Source organism: Mustela putorius, unplaced genomic scaffold (genome assembly GCF_011764305.1).
Source record: "Mustela putorius furo isolate JIRA1106 unplaced genomic scaffold, ASM1176430v1.1 tig00001501_pilon_pilon_pilon, whole genome shotgun sequence".
NCBI lineage: Eukaryota > Metazoa > Chordata > Mammalia > Carnivora > Mustelidae > Mustela > Mustela putorius.
The window spans coordinates 77,890-98,467 of NW_025421769.1; the positions used below are offsets into that span (position 1 = coordinate 77,890).

The following is a 20,578-nucleotide window of genomic DNA, read 5'->3' on the forward strand; positions in this document are numbered from 1 at the left end:
TGTTTGAACTGTAAGGCTTCTAACTCTCAGTTCTTTAGATTTCATGAATAATGAAACTATTTGCTTTATAAGATTTATAATATTTGCTGAAATCTTATAAATCATTACCGGATTATTTTATTATGTAATTTATTTATCTGTTACCAGCTTTCCTGAGGTATAATTGAGAAGTAAAAGTATAAGATATTTAAAGTGTAGAGCATAGTGATTTCATATATACGTGCACATTGTAAATGCCCATCAAGTTAATTAACACATCCAATACTTGATAATTTAAAAAGTATCCAATTACAAAGCATGACTAGAGGACAAGAACTATTCACCTGGAAATATACAAACTAAAACTGCTTTTTCAGGAGGATTTAAAAAAAAAACAAGTAGTATGTTCACATTTATTGAATTAACAGATAAACTCTGACCTTTTTAGTAAAGACAAATTAATAGACCCATAAACACAGAGAACTGATGGTTGCCCGAAAGGGTAGGGAGGACAGGCAAAATGGCTGACGGGGCGTTGGTACAACCTTCCAGTTATGGAATCAGTCACAGGGATGGATATCATCCGTGGTATTGTAATAAGGTTGTATGGTGACAGATAGGGTAGTGACACTTGTGGTGAACACAGCATGTATAGAGTTTTCAAGTCACTGTTGTACACTAATGTGACATTGTGTGTCTACACTTTAAAAAATTACCTAAAACGTAAAGAAGTTAAAATTCTATTATCCAGACTACATACACCATTAAATCCCAGCTTTAGACTTATTCCATGTTATTTGCTTAAACCAATTATGAAGTAAAATGGGATCCAGCTTGAAAGCATTTGAGAATTTTGTCCATTGAGGGAAAATCATTGTAAAGACTTTGTAAATTATATTTGGTTTATTTGTAGGATTTGGACAGAATGCTTTAGGCTTGACTTTGGGAACCACAGCAGCTACTTCAACTGTAGGCAATGAAGGTCTTGGTGGTATAGATTTTCGTACCTCATCAGATAAAAAGAGTAAGTAATGTTCTGTTCTAACAGTAACTTAAATTTCTATGTCAGTAAGATTTTTAGTTACATGTTCAGTAGTAAAGTTTTTACTTATGCATTTACTTTATATCTCACAAATTTTTTTTGTGTATTATGTGTTTAAGATTTTATTTTCATAGAAAACTGAGTTTTGTTTATGCATACGGTTATGTAGCTATCAGTGTGTGTATTAATATATGTTCTTAAGTTGGGATCATGAACACATGTATGGTATATAAGTTGATACTTGAACAACATGCTTTGAACTGGTTAGGTCCACTTATATGTGAATTTTTTCCAGTAAAAGTGGAGTCCTGTAAATGTGTTTTCCTTACGATTTTCTTAATATTTTCTTTTCTCTATCTTACTTTATTGTAAGAATGCAGTATGTAGTACATATCACATACAAAGTGTGTGTGAATAGACTTTATATTGTCAGTAAACATTCTGGTCAGCAGGAAGCTATTAGTAAAGATTTTGCGGAGTCAAATTATGTGTAGATTTTCAACTGCCTGGGTGTTTAGGACCCTTAATCCCTGCATTGTTCAAAGGTCAACTGGATTGCTTTGTAACCTGTTCTTTCTCATATGTTATATCGCCAATATTTGTCAGTTCAGTAATTGTTTAGGAGTGTTTTATTGCTGCTTAAGTCAGCTTTATGAATCGATACATCATTAATCAGCCGTCCTTCCATTATTAGTGTTTGTATTCAGTTCGTATATTCTAGGAAGTATCAACATATTGAGCATCTTTATGGGGAGAGGCAATGTGGTATTGTAGCTTAAGGGGATAGACTTGAGCTGAAATCTGGCTTCAGATCCCCTCCACTGTTGATAAGCTCTGCGACCTTGTTCAAGTTATTTATCCCTCTGTGTTTAGTTTCTTTATCTGTAAAGTGGGGGAAAAGAGCAGTAACTACTTGACATTGTTGGCCCAAGGATTACAGTTTATAAGACTTCAGTAGAGCCAGGCACATAATAAATGCTCTCTATGTGTTTGTTTTTCTTATAAATTTTCATTCATAATTTTTTATTATTTTTTAAAGACAACCTGGAAACTGAATCACTGGCTCAAAGAGAGGGGAGAGTTTTGGAGACTCTGGTAAATATTGTAAAATTACTTTCTAGAAAGAGTTTACCAATTGATTACCCACTAGCCAGTATGAAAATGCCGTTCTTCCTGTGCTCTTGCAATGCTGAATATTCTTGTTAAAAAATTACCAATCCAGATTCATTTTGAATGATGTTTTGGTTTTGTTGATTCCCTGTGCATGATTTTTTGTTTTGTCGATTCCCTGTGCATGATTTTTTGTTTTGTCTTGCATTGCCTCTTCTGCCTCCGATGAAAGCATGTTTCACGTATTGCATTGAATCCTCTGAAGAACTTAGAATGAGTAACAGATGAAGGAGTCCATATATCTGTGTAGGAAATTTTTATTTGGATGTGGTTCTTATTATGTAGACAATTCTAGGGTGACGTACTGTTTTAAAAGCTGGCTATCCTAAAATCCTTTTAAACTTAGAAAATTTAGGATAACTTTGAATGAAAATTGATTTTTATTTTATTTTACTTTTTTTTTTTAATTTTATTTGACAGAGAAGAAGAGACAGCTGGAGAGGAAATACAAGTGGGGAGTGGGAGAGGGAGAAGCAGGCTTCCTGCTGAGCCAGGAGCCTGATGCAGGGCTTGATCCCAGGACCCTGGATCATGACCTGAGCTGAAGGCAGATGCTTAACAACTGAGCCACTCAGGCACCCCAAAAATTGATTTTTAAACATAGGGGTCTGTCTCTTGTTTTTACTTAGTTTTCTTTGTAGCCGCATCAAAATTAGAAGGAATTATCTTAGATGTTTTAGCAGCTTGTTTTTTAATCAGCTGAAGCAGTCTGGTACCCTTGAACTACTTTGATTTTAATTAGGAAACTGGTTCTCTCTTTATTGTAATTGCTTATAGGCTCCACGTGAAAGACTTGATTGAGGCAAAGGAGTAAGAGAAATATAAGGAGTTAATCTCCCTTCGCGCCCTCCCCCCCCATGCCACTCCACCTTCCCCCATTGTCTTCCTCTTGCATTGTGCCTCAGAGTTGAACCAAAGGAGTATGTAGAATAAGTGCACATGACCTGATATAGCACATCCAGTTCCTTTTAACCTGCTATACGTGTCCAGGGGTTCCTTATTCTAAAGGATTTCTCTGTTTCCCTAGCAGCTGCATCAGTAGCCTGGACCTGCTGTATTGGGTTTGATAGATCAAGAGGGGTTGGAAGCAGTGGTCTCTAAGTGGGGGCAGCATGGAGTAAGATCTAGAGACAAGGATGATCTTTACTCTTTTGAAGAACTGCTGGAAAACCGGTGAGCTGCAGCATGGGAAGATCAGATTCCAGATGTCATAAAGGGAAGGGCCGTGTATGTCATCTTAAAGAGTTTTGTAATTACACGGAGGACAGTTGAGACCCACTAGGGGTTTGATGTGAATAATAGGACATGAGATACGTGTTTGAAGAAGAGCATTCTGGCAGCCATGTGGAAGATAATGTGCAGGATGGCAGGAACAGAGGTGGAGTGCTGAGAGTGAGCTTTGACAGCAGTCCACAGGTATTACAGATGCCAAGCTAGATGGACTAGTCAGGGCCCACGGTCGGCCAAAAACAGGCCTAAGTTTTCTATACGCAGGTTTGTGTGTATAGAGACTTCTGTAAATATAATAAAAATGGAATATCAAAGAGAGAGCAAAATAGGACGCTAATGAATAAAAAAGTTGAATCTGTGGGAAAAAAATTAAATCCCTCCTTTATCTTACGTCCAGTCAAAGGCTTGCATCGGTAAAACATGGATATCAATTTCAGAAATGTTAAAGTATGAAAGACAAATATCAACATACAAACTAAGGAAAATTAAATTGTAATTAGATTAAAAAGGTAAACAAAAGAAACCCTATGGACAAAGGCAAAAGGTAAAGGACAGGTTGGAAGTAAAATACTTGCTGTTTCGATGCTTTTTTTCTTCACATTTTAACATCCGAAATTGAGATGTATCTTGAAATGAAGGTCTCATTTTAGAAATAGACACATAAAGTATATGTATGAGATAATTAATATGCTTCATGTTGAAATAGCTCTGAGAAGTCAGTGAGAAACATACCTCAGATATACCTCAAATAGCCTGAATAGACCATTCACTCAAGGAGAAATAGACTTGTCTAATTAATATTTGAAATGTTTTACTTAGTACTGTCAGAAATATGAATTTAGATGATAATGAAGTGGCATTTCTCAGCTATGTACTGGCAGTGATTGTTTCAGAAAAATGTCCATTGTTGTTGATGGTGTGTCGGAAAAATTACTTATTCGTAGTAGGTGGGAAGATAAATTGGAACAGTTGTTTTAAAGGATCAGTTGATAATACATAGGTTTTCCTTGATGTAATCTTTGACCTATAAATTCCTCTTTTTGCGGAATACAAATAAAGTCATGCACAAGTATTTGGAGATAAAGGCATTCACTGTAGCAGCATTGTTTATATAGTAAAGGCGTATATGTTAAGAAGAGGGTTGGGCATAAAGGTTCTGATACAGCTATGTCATCAGTATTCTGTGGTCATTTAAAACCATGTTAAGTGACATGAAAAAGACTTAATTTCAACATCCTGAGAAAATATGTGCACATAACTTATGGTCATCCCGATCACGTTTAAAAATGTGTGTGTAAGTGCCAAAACGGGTTGAAAGAAGAACCATTAAGGTTCTGTGATGGTATGAAGTTTTGTGTGTTCCTGTATTTTCTTCATTAAGCAGGTCTTATTTTGCAGTGTGAAGTAAATTCTGGAAAAGCAGAAAGTGAGTCACTGCATTTTGCTGACGGAGCATTTTTACTTTTCTACTTTTAGACATACACTAATAATGATAACCACTAAATAAGTGTTCATGAGAAAGCTGTTGATCTATCTGCACACATTAAAAACATCATCTTAAAAAATTGCTGCTCTTGTAAAATATTTAGAGACATCCAGGTAGTCTGACATATTTTAGTATTCTAAACTGATAGAAACTAAGAAAGCATCCAGTAGAACTTGCAGGAGGTCAACTGTGCCAAGCAAGAATATTTTTCATAGAAGATATTTGAAAGAGGAAGAATCTTGCCCTTGAAAGAAAGAGATACAAATCAGCTACGTAACTATCTGTTTATGTGTATACAAACATGTCCCCATAGTATGTTGTTTGGAGTTTGTGACAAGTGACCTCACATGATGTCTACGAGGCTGTCCGAAAAATGCTTAGAAGTTTCTGTTTATACCTACGTTTGTGTTAAATTAAAACTTGAATTTGGAATACATTGTTAAATGACCTGTTTTTACATAAAGCTTCTTGAATTTTCTAGGTGATAAAACAGGAACAAGACCAGAGTAGGTTTACAATTTAACTTTTAAAGTATTTTATTTGAAGAATTTTTTATTTGTTAATTTATAGGCAGGTGGTCTCATCAGAACTAAAAGAAAAACTATATAGACATGTAGAAGAAAAATTCTTTGAATCAGTGTTTGTCTAAAAAGTAAAATAATAAACATATGCTCTGGAAAGATTTTGGAAGGTCAGATCTTTAATTTTTAGTCATTAGGAAAGTTTATAAGCAATGCTTTCTGGAATACTTTATGCTCAGTTTTAGGTATATATACCTTTTCTATATAAACTACTATACCAGTCCCATTTATTTTCTGATGATGAAGAGGGAGAAAAGCCTCTATCTATAATATACATCAGATAGGTTTGAAGATCACTATTTTTACTAGCACTTACATTTCTCGCCTAATTTGTATTACATTAGATAAAACATTTGTAAATAAATGATCAAGTTCATGCCTCCAAAATATCTTCTGTAGACTTTAGCCCTATTTCATAAATGAGAAAGCTGTAGGAGACTGAGGTTTGCTTCAGGTTCTATCAAGGAAGTAGTAGCATATCTGTGACTGAATTTTAACTCCTAATTCCATTACAGCATGCCACATTTCACCTCTTCCTATTCTCATTAAATATTTATGATTCCCTTAGTCTATCCCTAGGTTTTATTTTGTTGAAGAATAAATTGAAATTCTAAAAATGAAGTAAAATATAATGAGAATCTCATTATGAGAAGTTTGTAGACTTTCTTTAATGAATGCTTTAATATTTTTGAACGAAATAAAAGGTCAGTCATAGAGTTTTTGAGCCAGGGGAACATAGTTCAATATTTAATCTCTTGTATTTTCTAATTTTTTTTCTTGAACATTTGGTCAGATGCATTTATGTGTACTTCTGATAGGTGCCAGTCCTTTTAGAAGAGAAATCTCCCCGTCAGATGAATTGTTAAAACTATTGTAAAGGTCAGGAAACAACATTTTTTTATAAAGAGATTTGAAATCAACCATAAGAGCTATAAATGGGGAATATTTGTTTTACCTCCTCCCCTTTAACACTTCCGTAGTGGAACTCAGCTGTCAGCTTTTTAGAACCTCAATGGATTTAATCTATCTGTGGCATTTTTCTCAGCGATAGTAAAGCACTGAAGGATGAAAATCTCCCTCCTGTCATCTGCCAGGATGTTGAAAACCTCCAGTAAGTGTGTCAAATGTAATTAGATATATCATGTTGAAGAATGTTAGAATCCATTTTAAGGGGAACATCTCTTCTTCCTCTTAAACATTTTAACTTGGGCGTTGGTAAAAATTTTAATATTTTTATAAACAAAGCAGAATAATGGGAATTAAAATTCTTTTATTGTCAATCTGAAAAAAAGCATGTGAACTGTGGATGAATTTTTAATATTTCCTTTTTAAAAAACACTAGGACTCTGACCAGCCTATAGTAAATATGCTTTTTTCCTATAGGAAACCAAAGGTGTATTTTTTTGGAACTCAGTTTTATGTATCTTTTTAGGAAATTTGTGAAGGAACAGAAACAGGTACAGGAAGAAATTAGTAGAATGTCTTCAAAAGCCATGCGTAAAGTACAAGAGGATATTAAAACTCTGAACCAGCTTCTGTCACTGGCTGCCAGTGGATTACAGAGGAACACCCTCAGTATTGACAAGTTGAAAACAGAAAGTGCTCAGGTAAAGTAAAGAACAGAAAAAAAATTTATTCTTGGATAAGATAAGAGGGGCTTTACAGTTACTTAGTTTTTAGGATTTTGTAGTTGTTAGCTAGGCCCTTTCCCAGCTGTGCACATTCTGCTTATGTTTCCTTCCCAAACCCTGTTCCTAGTCTGTTTCTCCATCGAAGACTGGCTGTTACGCATATGGATACCAGTGTGTGATATGCATTTGGGGAATTGAATCTTTCCCTATAGTTTTAATCTCAAGTATTGTTTTATGATCCACTTTTTGTCACCATTTTTTTATTGAATGAAAGAGTTTTAAAATGCATTTCTCATGCAATCTACTTACTTGACAAAAATCGTTTTTCTCAGTGATACAATATTCCAAGTTACTTGTCAGGTCCTTGCAGGAACATTTCCTGGAGTGCGGCACAACAGTGCAGAAGGGAAATCCTTTGTCCTCTTAATAAGGTGATGAGGAAACCAGGAATGAGAAAAATATAAATAAAGAAATTCCAGAGCAATCTTTTGCAAGAACTTGAAACCCACAACTTATCTTTGGTTTGTGAGGGGAAATTCATTACTTTTACAGCTAAGGGATAGCTTCCAGTTTTCAATAAATTTATCCTATACTTGATTTTTCATGAAATTTGAGATTTTAAAAAACACTATCATTGAATGAAGTCTGCAGTCCTAGACATAAGACCGCCACCCACCATACGCAGCCTCTTGAGCCTTTGCTCTGCTTTTCTGCAAGTGGCAGAGCCTCACATGTATTGCTTCTCACTAATTAATGAATGTGTACCCTTGGCCCTGAGATTGGAAAGGAACAGTGTCACTCAGGGTCCAAGTCTGGATGCAGGAGCACATTGTGGAAGAAGATTGCTGTTTCCACTCCTGTTAAGGAGTTAAGCTATCCCTGTGAAAAGGGGGTTATGCAATCAGGATCTCAGAATAGTATTTGCAGGGTAACGTCTACTGTGCTGGTGTATTTCTGGGACTAGTATGTATCCGAATACAGGTTTTTATTGAAGTATTTTTTGAGACGTGCACGAAGCCACTATTTATGCCAACGCCTGTTTTAAGTTTGCTATACAGTGTGTTAGGAACTTAGTTTGAGCAGAGGTTAAAATCAGAATTACATACCACAAGTGGATTACCTCTAGGTGAGTTTGGCAATGAAGCAGTGGCTATTCTGTTGTTGGGGCACAAGCTGTCAATCATTTTTCCTTTCAAATCATCTGGGAACCCCCTAATGCTCTCTCTCTAGATGTCCTGGAGCTTCTCATCGGAGACTTGCCCTAGAAAGGAGGAAAACTGATAAAGCTCAGACAGAGATTGAGAATGAAAATGGAACCACTGTAATAGATCTTCCAGGTACTTTATCCCTCGAAACGGACTGTTCAAGGACAGGCACAGCACCTGCTGAGTGCAGCTTGATATCAGCGTCTCTGCCCCCGTGGCCTGAGGAGCCTGGCCTGGACAACCCCGCCTTGGAGGAGAACACGGCCACTGACAGTATGTGCTCTTCACCTTGCTTTTGCTTTTCATCTGTTTTCAAATCAGATATTTCCTTTCTTCTCAGTACTCCCTATTACTTTCCCTCCATGGGGTGTTGTTGTTGTTGTTGTTTTTCCTCTTCAACAAATAATTTTACTGAGATATGCTTCACGTATCACATATTCACCCTTTAAGTGTACAAGTCTAACAGTTTGCCGTTTAGAAACAGAAAGCGAGTCTTACCTTGAGGCTTATCCTTCCCCCTCCCCCTCTTCTGTTGTAGTCCACAAATTCACTGGTCATCAGCAGGCTTCTTTTGTTTGTTTGTTTTGAAGCCTATTGCTTCTTGACTAAGAAATCCACAGCATCAAGAAGAACAAAAATAATACCTCAGCCTACGTGCTTATTCTGTGTCAGCACTGTGCCAGGCACTTTACATATATTAACTTATTAAATGCTTGTACCAATACTGGCTTTTTTTTTAATGATGAGGGAATTTAGTCAGGGAGTCATTGGTCAAAGTCTGAGAGCCACGAAATGGCTAGGTATGTATCTGACTCCCAAGTCCATGTGTCTGACTATTGCTGTCCTCTGGTAGCAGCCACTGATCTGTCTACATGACCCACCAGGAAACAGGCAGAAAACCTCTAGTCATACATCTTGGGCATATCTTTGTAGTTGGTCCTTTGTCTTACTTTTAAATAGGTTTATATCTTATGAAAATTCCAATTTTTCTACAAATCCCATTTTTCCCAGCCATGGCTATAACAATTCTTCTATCTCCTCCTACTCAGATCAAGACCCTCCTCTTCTTGCTTAATGTGGTTATTTTGTCAACCTCTACGGTGATTGTATGTCACAGAGTTTGTCTTTTTTATTTCATATGTACTGCCTTGCACTGTTTACAGCTGTTTCATGGGTCAGAGTTTCTCTGATCAATTAGGACAAGATGATATTGTCTGTATATTTCTTTATCAGATCACTATGTGGTCCCTAGTGATCTGATGCATAGTAGTTATTTGTTGATTATTCACCTTTCGAAGAGGAAGTGTTTTCCTAATCTTATCTATTGGTGTTTTGGTCATTCTGTTTTTCTTATCCCGTGGTATTGCTTTGTTATGAATCATCTATTAACGTAAGGTCATCACTAATGATAGACGATAACTTACTTACGTGAAGATAATCAAAATATAAAACGTTTTTCTTTCTATTTTTCTCCCTCTCATTTTTAACTTGGCAGCTACGCAGCAGCAGGTTAGTTTTCCGGAATGCATTATTACTACAATTGAAATTCACCGGGCTGATCTTTATATTCAGCTAGGAATTAGCATTGTGGGAGGCAATGAAAGGCCACTGATCAACATTGTTATCCAGGAAGTCTGTCGGGATGCGGTGATCGCCAAAGATGGAAGACTTCTTGCTGGAGACCCAATTCTTCAGGTATCAATTTTTTAAATTATTTTGTTAACTTGCCTCTTTTTTTGCTCTTATTCATCAATTTAAAACTTAGGAAATTAGGGTACTGTGGAATCTGACTTATAAAAAGGTAAGTTTTACTGTTTTTTTTTATGCAAAAAACAGATCAGAATTTATCTATAATTTCTCCGATTTCCCCCAGACTCATGGAATGTATTTTTACCCCCATCTTAAATTTGATCCCACATGTGCCTCAGTGCGTGGCTCTCCAGGCCAGCTGGATTCCTCCTGGCTTGTACTCCATGGTTGGCTATTTTGGGGCAACCTTCACTGCTAAATTCTCTTGTCCCATTGTCTGTATCCCTAGTCCCAGGGTACCATCCATCAGTGACCTTCGTTGTCTGATTCATCCTTCTCTACACGGATTACTATAATCTAGAAAAGACAGGTCACACAGCACAAGTTACTTAAAACTTATAGCATTGAATTTAAGATAGAATTCAGAAATCATGACCACCTCTTTTTGGCTCTCAAATGCACTCTTGTCCACAAACAGCCTGACTCTGCACTAATCCTTGGTGCTACCCTCTCCCTCTTCTCTTTAAAGAGAAATAGCTACTCCAACAAATGAACTAGCTTCGGGCAAGATGATATTGTGTTAGAGGGCATACTGATGAGCGTGAGATGGCCAGAATTCCACTGTTCATGTGAATTCTAGAGTGTATGTGAAAATTGACCTGGATATATGACCCATACTAGTGTAAGTGGTACTTGAAGCTAAAAGAATGGATATTTAGGAGAGCAGAAATAGGCATGAATGAGAAAAGATGTCTTCTAGGAACCCAAGCTCAAGGACTCTTGCCTCCTCAATTTCACTGCTGGGTCCTTCCCCACGGTCTGTTGGTATTCACCCCTTCCCTTTTCCCTGCCACCTCTCTGGTCTGTGCCTTCACTGCTTCACATCTAACCCAGTAGAATCAATACTCCGCCATCCTACTCTGCTCTGAAATCTGGTACGACCATTGTCAGGTTAATTCATCTGTGACTCTGCTTTCCCTGGGAAGATTGGACCAGAGAATCAAGTCCATACTGATTAATCTAACAGTCCGGGTCCTCTGTGGACTCTTACACAACCTGTCCCCTCAGCCTTCACCCTTGCTTTTTCTTTCAGCTGTAGCCATCGGTGTATTACTGAAACATCATAGGCATGGTGGTCAGAGCTGAGGGTATAATTAAGAGCAAAAAGCAAGCCCTGCCCTCATAGAATGTATAATGTAGCAGAAAAGCCAGACATAGCAGTCTCCTTGCTTCCCTCCACGTTCCAGCCTGTCCCCATTGTGCTACAGCTTCCCCACCTTCATCCAGAAAGCCCTGCCCTGCCATTTTCACCCATTCAGACCCCTTCTCATACTAAGTGCTGAAGACATTCCTTCTCTTCACCACTGAATGCATAATTGGTCACAGAGAGTTATTCAAATGCAGTGTCTTCCTTTGGGGATGGCAGCCGCCATTATTACGTACTATGGGACAGGCTTCTCACAGAGCTGTGCCTGGAGTCGATACCCAGGACATACTTGCTGAGTCAATAAAAGAGTGGATTTGGTTATGATATCCTGTTGGGCATAGCTGTCTTCTTCATTAAAACAAAACTTAGAACCTCTAAGATTTTTAGTTCTTCTTCAAGAGAAATGTCCAGAGGGGAAGACAGACAAACTAGGCTCCAAGAGCAGCAAGGATTGACCTTTCCACTGGGGGTTCCTGGCTTTGGTTTCCACGCCCATCCGTATTCTGCCTCTTGTAGTTTGTGATTTCCACTTCGACACTTGGGCCCAAAACCCCTCCTTCATTGCACTTGGCCTGGCTGACACAGACTGAACTTTCAGTGTTTTGTCTTGACTAAATCCGAAGAGGCAATAGGAGAATACAGGAAGCACAACTAATCCAGCTTATGTAAAATCCAGTTTCTGATCCTACCATAGCTAGCTATTTACCGCATTCCTGTGTTTTCTGTCCTTTATGATATTAGTAGTACTCTGGTTGCATGAGGTTGGCACAGCTCTCTGGACACCTTACCCTGTATTCCTTCTACCCCAGCTCCTGAACTGATTCTCCGTGGAGGAACTCTTGTAGCTGGTTTTGACATTTTGACACCTTTGTGGCCAAGACAAAAAGAACCAGATTGCCCTTTTTTGCAGCTTACACAGTGTTCTTTACTTTTCCACTCTGGCCTTTCTAGCTATAATTGAGTATACATTTATTTTCATCTTTTGTTCTTTGCTACCAGCAGTGTGCCAGCTTTGGATATTAAATTTTTTACATATTTTTCTTTTTACATATTTCATATTTTTTACATATTTTTATTTTACATATTTCTCACGCTTTTTCTAAATTTTCAAGGTAAAAACAAATGCTTTGTTCTTATTTGCATTTCTTTGAGTATAATTGAGGTTAAGTCTGTAACCTCAGATTTACTAATATATTTAATATATAGTTTGCTAATATATTAGCAAAAATATAAAAATGTATAAAATATATTTAATATATACTTCTGTTTGCTATAATATATAGTTTGCTAATATATTAGCAAAAATATAAAAATGTATAAAATATATTTAATATATACTTTTGTTTGCTATAGGGTTTTGTTTGCTAATATATTTCATCTACAGGCTTTTTTACTCGTCTGCTTTGGAGAATTGTTTAATAACATAACTGAATCTGTATATCTCAAATAAAAAGCTAATTATCTGAAATACTGGCTATAATTTGGGGAATTAACTCAAAGCTATAAATCAGCATTGTAGACATTCCAGTGCAGTATTATTATTTATGGAGGCATACATATTAATAACCCTAGTAATGGCAATCTTAAATGCAGTTTAATTATTTCAAATTGATACAAAAACTATGAGCACATAACCTGATTATTGAATTCACAAAGGGTCTCTCCTCTTGTGGGCCTGACTTCTCATTGGCCTTTGGCTGGTATGCTGGAGGAAGTAAGTAAAGCCACACTACTTGCCCAAATACAGAGTAGCATTTATGGCCATTCAAAAGGAAAGACTTGGAAAGAAGGCTCCTTAGTATATTTTTACTACCTGGTTATCTTCCACTTTTTGTGAGCTGCATAAATAATACCGTGAGCCAATTTGAAAGACCTTGGAGTTGTTAAGATGGTTTATTTACTGACCAAAGGGCTAGCTAGCCTGTGTTGTTAGTTTAGCAAACTAGATGTAGTAACAGTGGGTGGCTTTGGTTTTCCCACACTGATTAAGTGTGTGTGTGTGTGTGTGTGTGTGTTTTATAAATATACCCACACATCCATGTTATTCTATTAAATAACCTATTTGAAAAGGAGAACCATATACCCTCAGGGCCTTTCACAGTGCAGCATTTTGAGCAGTTTGAAGAATAAAATAGTGTAAGAGATTACATCAGTATTACTATTAAAAATAATACAAATTTCAGAACATGACTAAGAGTACGAATTTACAGTGTGATCTGAGTCGTCAGTGATATATTCCTTTTTTTTTAATTGATATTACTTTATTTTATTTTATTTTACTTTTAGATTTTATTTATTTATCAGAGAGTGAGAGAGAGGGAGAGAGAGCAAGCACTGGCAGAGGCCGAGGGAGAAGCAGACTCCCTGCTGAGAAAGGAGCCCGATTCGGGACTCGATCCCAGGATGCTGGGATCATGACCTGAGCCGAAGGCAGCTGCTTAACCAACTGAGCCACCTAGGTGTCCCATCACTTTTGGCTTTGAAGGAAAATAATTGCAGTCATGCGTGGACTGCATTGGTACAAAATATATTTAGCTAAAGATGTGGTAAAGTTTACTCTGTTGGTGCTATTTCTACAACATCTAGCAACAGTATTTTATTTGGTCTCTGCTTTCTCTGTGTTTCACTGGCAACCACACTTTTGTGAAGGGAAAATCTCTGATTGTAGGATATTCCACAACCCATGTCACAAAAATGGTGTGAGGCTACATAGTCGCACGTGGCTGGCGCTGGATTCCAGCCAGATGTTTGTAAAGTCATTTGTGATAGATGTGAATTTAAGACGGAAAAATAAGAACCTAGAGATAAGTGGCTTTTTAGCGGAATAACCAGAAATGATGAGTTTTGACTAACAAATCCACGTCAGGCTGGTTTTTTAGAAGCTGCCTTAAAGTTCTGTTCTTGACCCTATGTTACTCAACTTTTTCATCAAGGATCTGGATGGCAACCAAATGCACAAATGTTGCAAAATTGGGCGAAGAACAAGTTTATGTGTGAGATCTATGGCTTTTGATGCCTGAATTTTAAAAGATGTCCACAGGCCCAAATCAATAAAATTCAAGTTAGTGGTGCTCAAAACTGTCATCCCGAGATGAGTAGGAAGGGGGAAGGCTTTCCTTAAGATAGACTCACGTGAAAAAGATTGAAGGCTTTGGGTAATCACAAGCACTTAACCCAGAGCCTGTGCCACATAACACATCCAAGAGAATGTCGATATCCTGCTTGCTGTTGGTGCAGACAGATGAGGAGAGGAATTCTAATTGTGATAAACACTCAGAGTTGCGCCAACCTCTTCCTCTAACTAGGTGAATAACTGAAGCTGGGTGTATTTTCTTAGTCCTGTTCCTGTCCCAGGATCAGTCACTATACTCTTTTCAGGGCCATAAGGTTTAGTAAGTAAGTTTTCTGTGAGTACTGAGTTAAGCTTGTTGTATCAGATAGATGTTACACTTGAGTGCTAAACAGAGTGAAACTGTAATTACCTGCTTTTCTTTAAAGTAAAAATGACTGAACTGAGATCAGGTTGTGTATCTAGAATCTGTCCCTTTTCTTAGATTAAAACTCAGTGTATTTTTTCCAGGGTAGGTGTTTTTCATTTGGAAAAGCCACATCAATCCAGTAGAACTTCAGTTTCTGTTCCACTAGAACTAGTATTTTGTTGGCACTTGCCACATGCTGCTGCTGTCTCTGCATTCTCCTCCTGGTCCCGTGAAGTGGAGAGTAAACCCATCTCACCACTCAGGGGACACACTCAGACATCCCGCTACTGGTAGGACCAGGGACTCTGATTCAGCACCCTCGCTGAAGCCTGAGATCCTAACTGCCATTCTCTACTTCGTGCTAGTCATTGTGAGTGAAGCTTAGGAACTGTGCATTTTAAAACATCTTCAGAGGGCTTTTCTTTGTAAATAATGACTATATATCATTTTCCAAAGTCCGTTTCTTTTGGAAATGGCATATAAATGTTTTCCAGTTGAGAGGATAAAAGATTGTCCCACCTCGGTCATAATTCTTTTCTTCCAGGTCAACAACTGTAACACCAGCAATGTGTCTCCCAACTATGCCAGAGCTGCCCTTTCCCAGCCCTGTTCCATGCTGCACCTGACCGTGCTGCGAGAGCGGTGCTTTGGGGGCCGGACCTACAGCCACCCCGACAGTAGCTCTCCCCGGGAAGAGGTCTTCCACATAGTCTTTCACAAATGGGACTCTGGTGAACAACTTGGCATTAAACTCATTCGAAGGACCGATGAACCAGGTGTTTTTATCCTTGATCTGTTGGAAGAGGGCCTGGCTGGCTGCACAGGATGGAAGGCTGAGCAGCAGTGACCGAGTGCTCGCCATCAATGGACACGACCTGAAGCTCGGAACCCCTGAGCTTGCCGCCCAGATCATTCAGGTACACGCGGATATTCATTCCACGTGCTCAGCCTTTATGTCGATGTTTTCGTAACATGAGAACCTGAGGGATATTTGATATTTCATGGGGGAAATCAAACATGGCTCCCCAAATCCTTCAAAATGCACAAGAGATGATTTTATCATTACAGATAAAATCCTGTCCGGAAAACTGTATCCCTGTGAACATTTAGCCTTGCTCTTTATAGAGTGAAGGCTCTATATTTTCACATGGGTTTTTCATTTGCTCCATGGGCTCCACCTAAGCCCACACATAAAAAACACATTTATGTCCACATTTAACAGGTGAGACAAGCAAAGCTTGAAGGAGCTGTGGTTCAAAGTTGTGACTTCCCTGCTCTTGTAACGTTCACTCTCCGCTTCACCTCCATACAAGTGGGGAAAATCAATTTTTATTGAGAAGAACTCATTATCTCTGTAGTGCCCTTTTTATAAAGCATTCAGAGCATTTCAAACACATTATAACTTGTGTTCTTACAGTATCCCTGTGAAGTAAAGATGGTTATTATTAGAGAAAAAAAATTTTCAATAAGAACATTAAAGTAGGTAAAGTAGAGGGGCACCTGGGTGGCTCAGTCATTAAGCATCTGCCTTCGGCTCAGGCATGATCCCAGGGTCCTGGCATCCAGTTTTACATCGGGGCTCTCTGCTCAGCCAGGAATCTGCTTCTCCCTCTTCCACTCCCTCTGCTTGTGTTCCTTCTCTTGCTCTCTGTCAAATAAATAAATAAATACATAATAAATAAAATCTTATAAAAAGAAAACAGCTTTAAAAATTTTTTAAAAAAATAAGATAGAAAAAGTAGAAAATAATCCAGGCCAGGCCTTCTGGTTCTATAACCTACCAGAGCATTTAATGATATGGGTATCTCCTACAGTCTAGGGGTGAAACAAAGATGTGTATGGTGTTTTATTTTGTTTTGTTTTAAGTAAGCACAAGAAAACACTCTGACATAAAGGAAACAGAGCAGTAACATAATCCAGCATCAGGAATTAAAGTAGGTTGATTGTCACTGGGAAATGTGTATAGTAAACAGAATTAACAATGAAGATTTAAGTACTGTATAAGAAAACCCAAATTTAAATCCCAGTTAAGTTACTCCTTTTCACAAATGTTTGGTTCATTATAACTATGGGAACACACACACCCGGTAGCCATCTTGCATTAGGAGGGAGATTCAGGCATTGGTCTCTTGTCCCATTCTTGAGGTTTAAAAAAATTGAATACAGATACTTATATATGATACCAAATATAATATATTGCTCAAGTTGTTTCTTTGTGAAAAACATCTTAATGTTTTGGATTCTGAGAACAGCATGTATTCCATGTCTGAAAAGGAGACTAAGGAAGGCAAAATACAGAAAATGAAGAAGGAAGTCAAAATCACTGTCAGCCTAAAGTCCGTAAGATAGTGACATTAAAGTTTTGAAGAACATCGTTACAAACATTTTTCTGTATATGCCTACAAATAAATAGGTACCTATTTACGTAGGTACTTAGACATGCAGTCAGCTTAGTAATTCTGAGTTTGCCACCCTTTCTTTACGTCAGCTGTATGCTGTGGACTTCTTACCCTGAAAATAGATGCACATGATATAGCTGTATAGTAGACGTGTTGTGCTAAAACTTATGTAAACACTCCCCTGTCAACAGACTTTAATGTTTTGTTTTCAAGTTTAAGACATTTTGCTTAACTTCCCTCTAGAAAGATCATACCAGTATATACTCCCAGCAAAAGGGCATGCCACTATTTTATGAAATACAGGTATTGTCATTTAGGCATCCTGCAATTTTAAAAATCTTGACTTTACCAGAATTCTTTTGTTGTGCTTGAAACCCTGAAGTGTTAGATAGGCAGTTGGCCTAAAGCCAAATGTTGGCCCATCGTTTAAAGCTTATATGTCCACTTCCATCACACACCCAGAATTTTGTCTTTTAAGAAATCAAAAAAGATCAGGGATTTGTTTGTTAATCGGTTTGCATGAGCAGGGGTCTTCCCATAAAGCTAAATTACTGGTTATAGAGTATTTGGTAGTGGTGAGGGTTAGGCAGTAAAGCAAACAATTCTTAATATTGAAATGAGATCACAGAGGGGCCTCTCACCCCTCACACCGTGTGATCTAATACTCGGAAGTGTCAGAATCTCAAATATCTGGATTGTAAGCGTTCTACTTTGGAATTACCTGTTAGATCAAATCCCCAGACTCTGGTCACATGAGAAGTGTTATTCTTTCAGTTATTTGAAGAATTGTCTGAAACTAGTTTAATGAAATACTTGAATAAGTAAGTGACTTTAATAGGGCCTTAAAATTGGTTATCACTCACAGGCACTTGGGTGGCTCCGTGGTTCAGCATCTGCCTTCGGCTCAGATCCTACATCGGGCTCTCTGCTCTGCGAGGAGTCGGCTTCTCCCTCTTCCTTTGCCCCTCCACCCTGCTCTCTCGCTTTCACTCTCAAATAAATAAATAAAATCATTTTTTTTGAAATTATGGTTTTCACTCCTTTTCCAACTTGAGAACTGAAACTGGAGTGCTTTCTTAACATTACTGACTGCAGTCATGGGGGAGGGTTGTACTTTCCAGCACAGCTTCTTGAAAGCAGGCTGTCAAATTTTCCCATAGCAATGATAGTAAACTTGGAAAGTTGTAGTCATGACCAAGAATCAGCATCAAGTAGACCAGGCCTGTATGTTAAAAGCAAAGATAGAATAGCTTTAAAAAGTATAATAAATATGAATCTGTGTTTCAGATCTAGATCTATAAATACAGATAATGGACCTCTAAATTTAACGTGGTTGTCATCACCTCTAAAATTACATTTATGGGGCGCTTGGTTGGCTCATTGGGTTAAAGTCTCTGCCTTCAGCTCGGGTCATGATCTCAGGTCCTGGGATCGAGCCCCACATCGGGCTCTCTGCTCGGCAGGGAGCCTGCTTCTCCGTCTTTCTCTCTGCCTGCCTGCCTCTCTCCCTACTTGTGATCTCTGTCTGTCAAATAAATAAATAAAATCTTTAAAAAAATAAAATAAAATAAAATTACATTTATGTGTGAGTGCACATATGGCATATATAGGCACACAATTTGTAATGTATATAAATACTAATCCTGTTTTACAGGACCTTTGTTATCATTCTTTTCAGGACTGTTTAAGCTGATCCCTATTTTCGATTCGAAGCTGTAGTGTGTGGAAACAGAGCTACACGTAGTTTCATTTATTATCACTCTCAAAGTAGCCATCTTGGAATTTATTTCAGAAATCACAAAGGATTGTAATCCAGTTTTGAATCCGTTCGTCCTTTTATCTTCTTTGCTCTCTTTCTCTCAGTGCCAAGGCCAGTTTTGCAGGGGAGGGAAGTATAAAAAGACAGTTACCCTTCAAGAAATCATGGGGAGATCAGAACCCAGGCTTTGCTTTGGTTATATCCTTGGTATTTCCAGGATTAGGGAAGGTTTACCCAAGAGGTCTGTGTGTGGCTCTTTTACCTGCAGAAGTTTTAAAGTATTAGCTCCTGAAATGAACTCCCTCATCTGCCCCACTGCCAGCATGGGCCTTGAGTCCCCACTCAGGTGAGGCTCTGATACAGCGATGATAAGTGTATTGAAAATGACCCTCCCTATAATTTTTTTAAGTGAGAAGCATCATTAATGACTGGTGATTATATATGTGTGTTTTCTCCAGGCTAGTGGCGACAGGGTGGATTTAACAATTGCTAGGCCGGGGAAATCCCAGCCTGGTAACCCTGTTCAGGACGCAGGAGCTCAGAGTAGCAGCCAGCACCATGCACAGCCGCTGTACCACAACAGACCCAGCTCACACAAGGTGAGGCCTTGAGTTTGCATGTTTTCATTCATCTGCCCTCAGGGAATCCTTGTTACAAACTGGTGGCTATGCTAAAAGTCAGCACCGCTTCCCCTGCTATTGTCCTGAAAGCACTTGAGGTCCAGACTGTTGAGGAGGCAGCCCAGGCTACTGAAGAGCAGCCAGGCACCTTCAGTGAATATGAGTAGGACTCCAGCTGGTCCCCGTCGTGGGTCATGTGGCTTGGGCTTCCAAGGTACTGACAGCGTTTCAGCAGTTTCATGGAATAATAGTGACAACATTTCTCAGTATGGAACATAGTAAATTCATTTGTCCAGGGTGTGAGGGGGAAGGTCCTGGTCAGAGATGAAAGTGGCAATGGCATATCAAGTTATAGAAGAAAAGGGTAATTTTTTCCTTAGGTTATTATATTTTAAAAGATAAATTTAAGGGGCCTCTAGGTGGCTCAGTCGGTTAAGCATCCAACTCTGGATCTCAGCTCAGGTCTTGTTCTCCGGGCCATGAGTTTGTAAAAAAGATTTTTTGTATTTTTTTAAAAAATTAAAACATTCTTAAAATATAAACCCTTTACCTTATTAAAGGTAAATTTAATAGGAAAAACTAAGCTAAAAAGACTTGGTGTATCTGTTTATAAAAATGAATAAAGCCATTCTGTCCATGACTATTAAGAAGGTTCTCAAGAGGACCAGCCATGAGATTTGGATGTTCATGCTCTTGCTTTAGAAAAGCTGTCATTTACCACACGTGTACATGCTTAGACTTTGTGTGCATTTTTCACTAGAAAAAACAGGTCAAAGTGTGGGGCGTTTTGAAAAGCTTTTCTAAAACACCTTTCTTAATCTTGTTAACTCTGTCTAAAAAGGCAGGATGTCAGAACTCAGTTTTCATTGGACATGAGAGACTCTTTCAGCCAAACCACTGGTGTCCGAGAGTAGGTCTTCTCACCACCTTCGGGACTGTAACCCACCAGGACATTCTGTAGTTGGTCATTGTCTGCTCATGAAAGTGTTTCAGCTCCTGATGAGTGTTGTATATACTTCGGTATTGAAGTTGGAAGAATGT

At 38.2% G+C, this 20,578-nt stretch overlaps 2 protein-coding genes across 2 annotated transcripts in view; both read left to right on the forward strand.

The window, feature by feature from the left end:
- Positions 1–20,578, forward strand: part of LOC123394119 (ral guanine nucleotide dissociation stimulator-like) — a 153,818-nt gene that overhangs the window by 17,226 nt on the left and 116,014 nt on the right. The gene's annotated exons all lie outside the window — the stretch shown is intronic.
- Positions 1–20,578, forward strand: part of LOC123394121 (ligand of Numb protein X 2-like) — a gene marked incomplete at its 5' end in the record, with an annotated part of 105,917 nt that overhangs the window by 5,905 nt on the left and 79,434 nt on the right. The window contains 8 exon segments of the mRNA XM_045087803.1: positions 893–1,003; positions 5,389–5,413; positions 6,534–6,599; positions 8,350–8,597; positions 9,820–10,019; positions 15,304–15,567; positions 15,569–15,676; positions 19,376–19,516. Of these exon segments, the coding sequence (XP_044943738.1) occupies positions 893–1,003; positions 5,389–5,413; positions 6,534–6,599; positions 8,350–8,597; positions 9,820–10,019; positions 15,304–15,567; positions 15,569–15,676; positions 19,376–19,516 (1,163 nt within the window).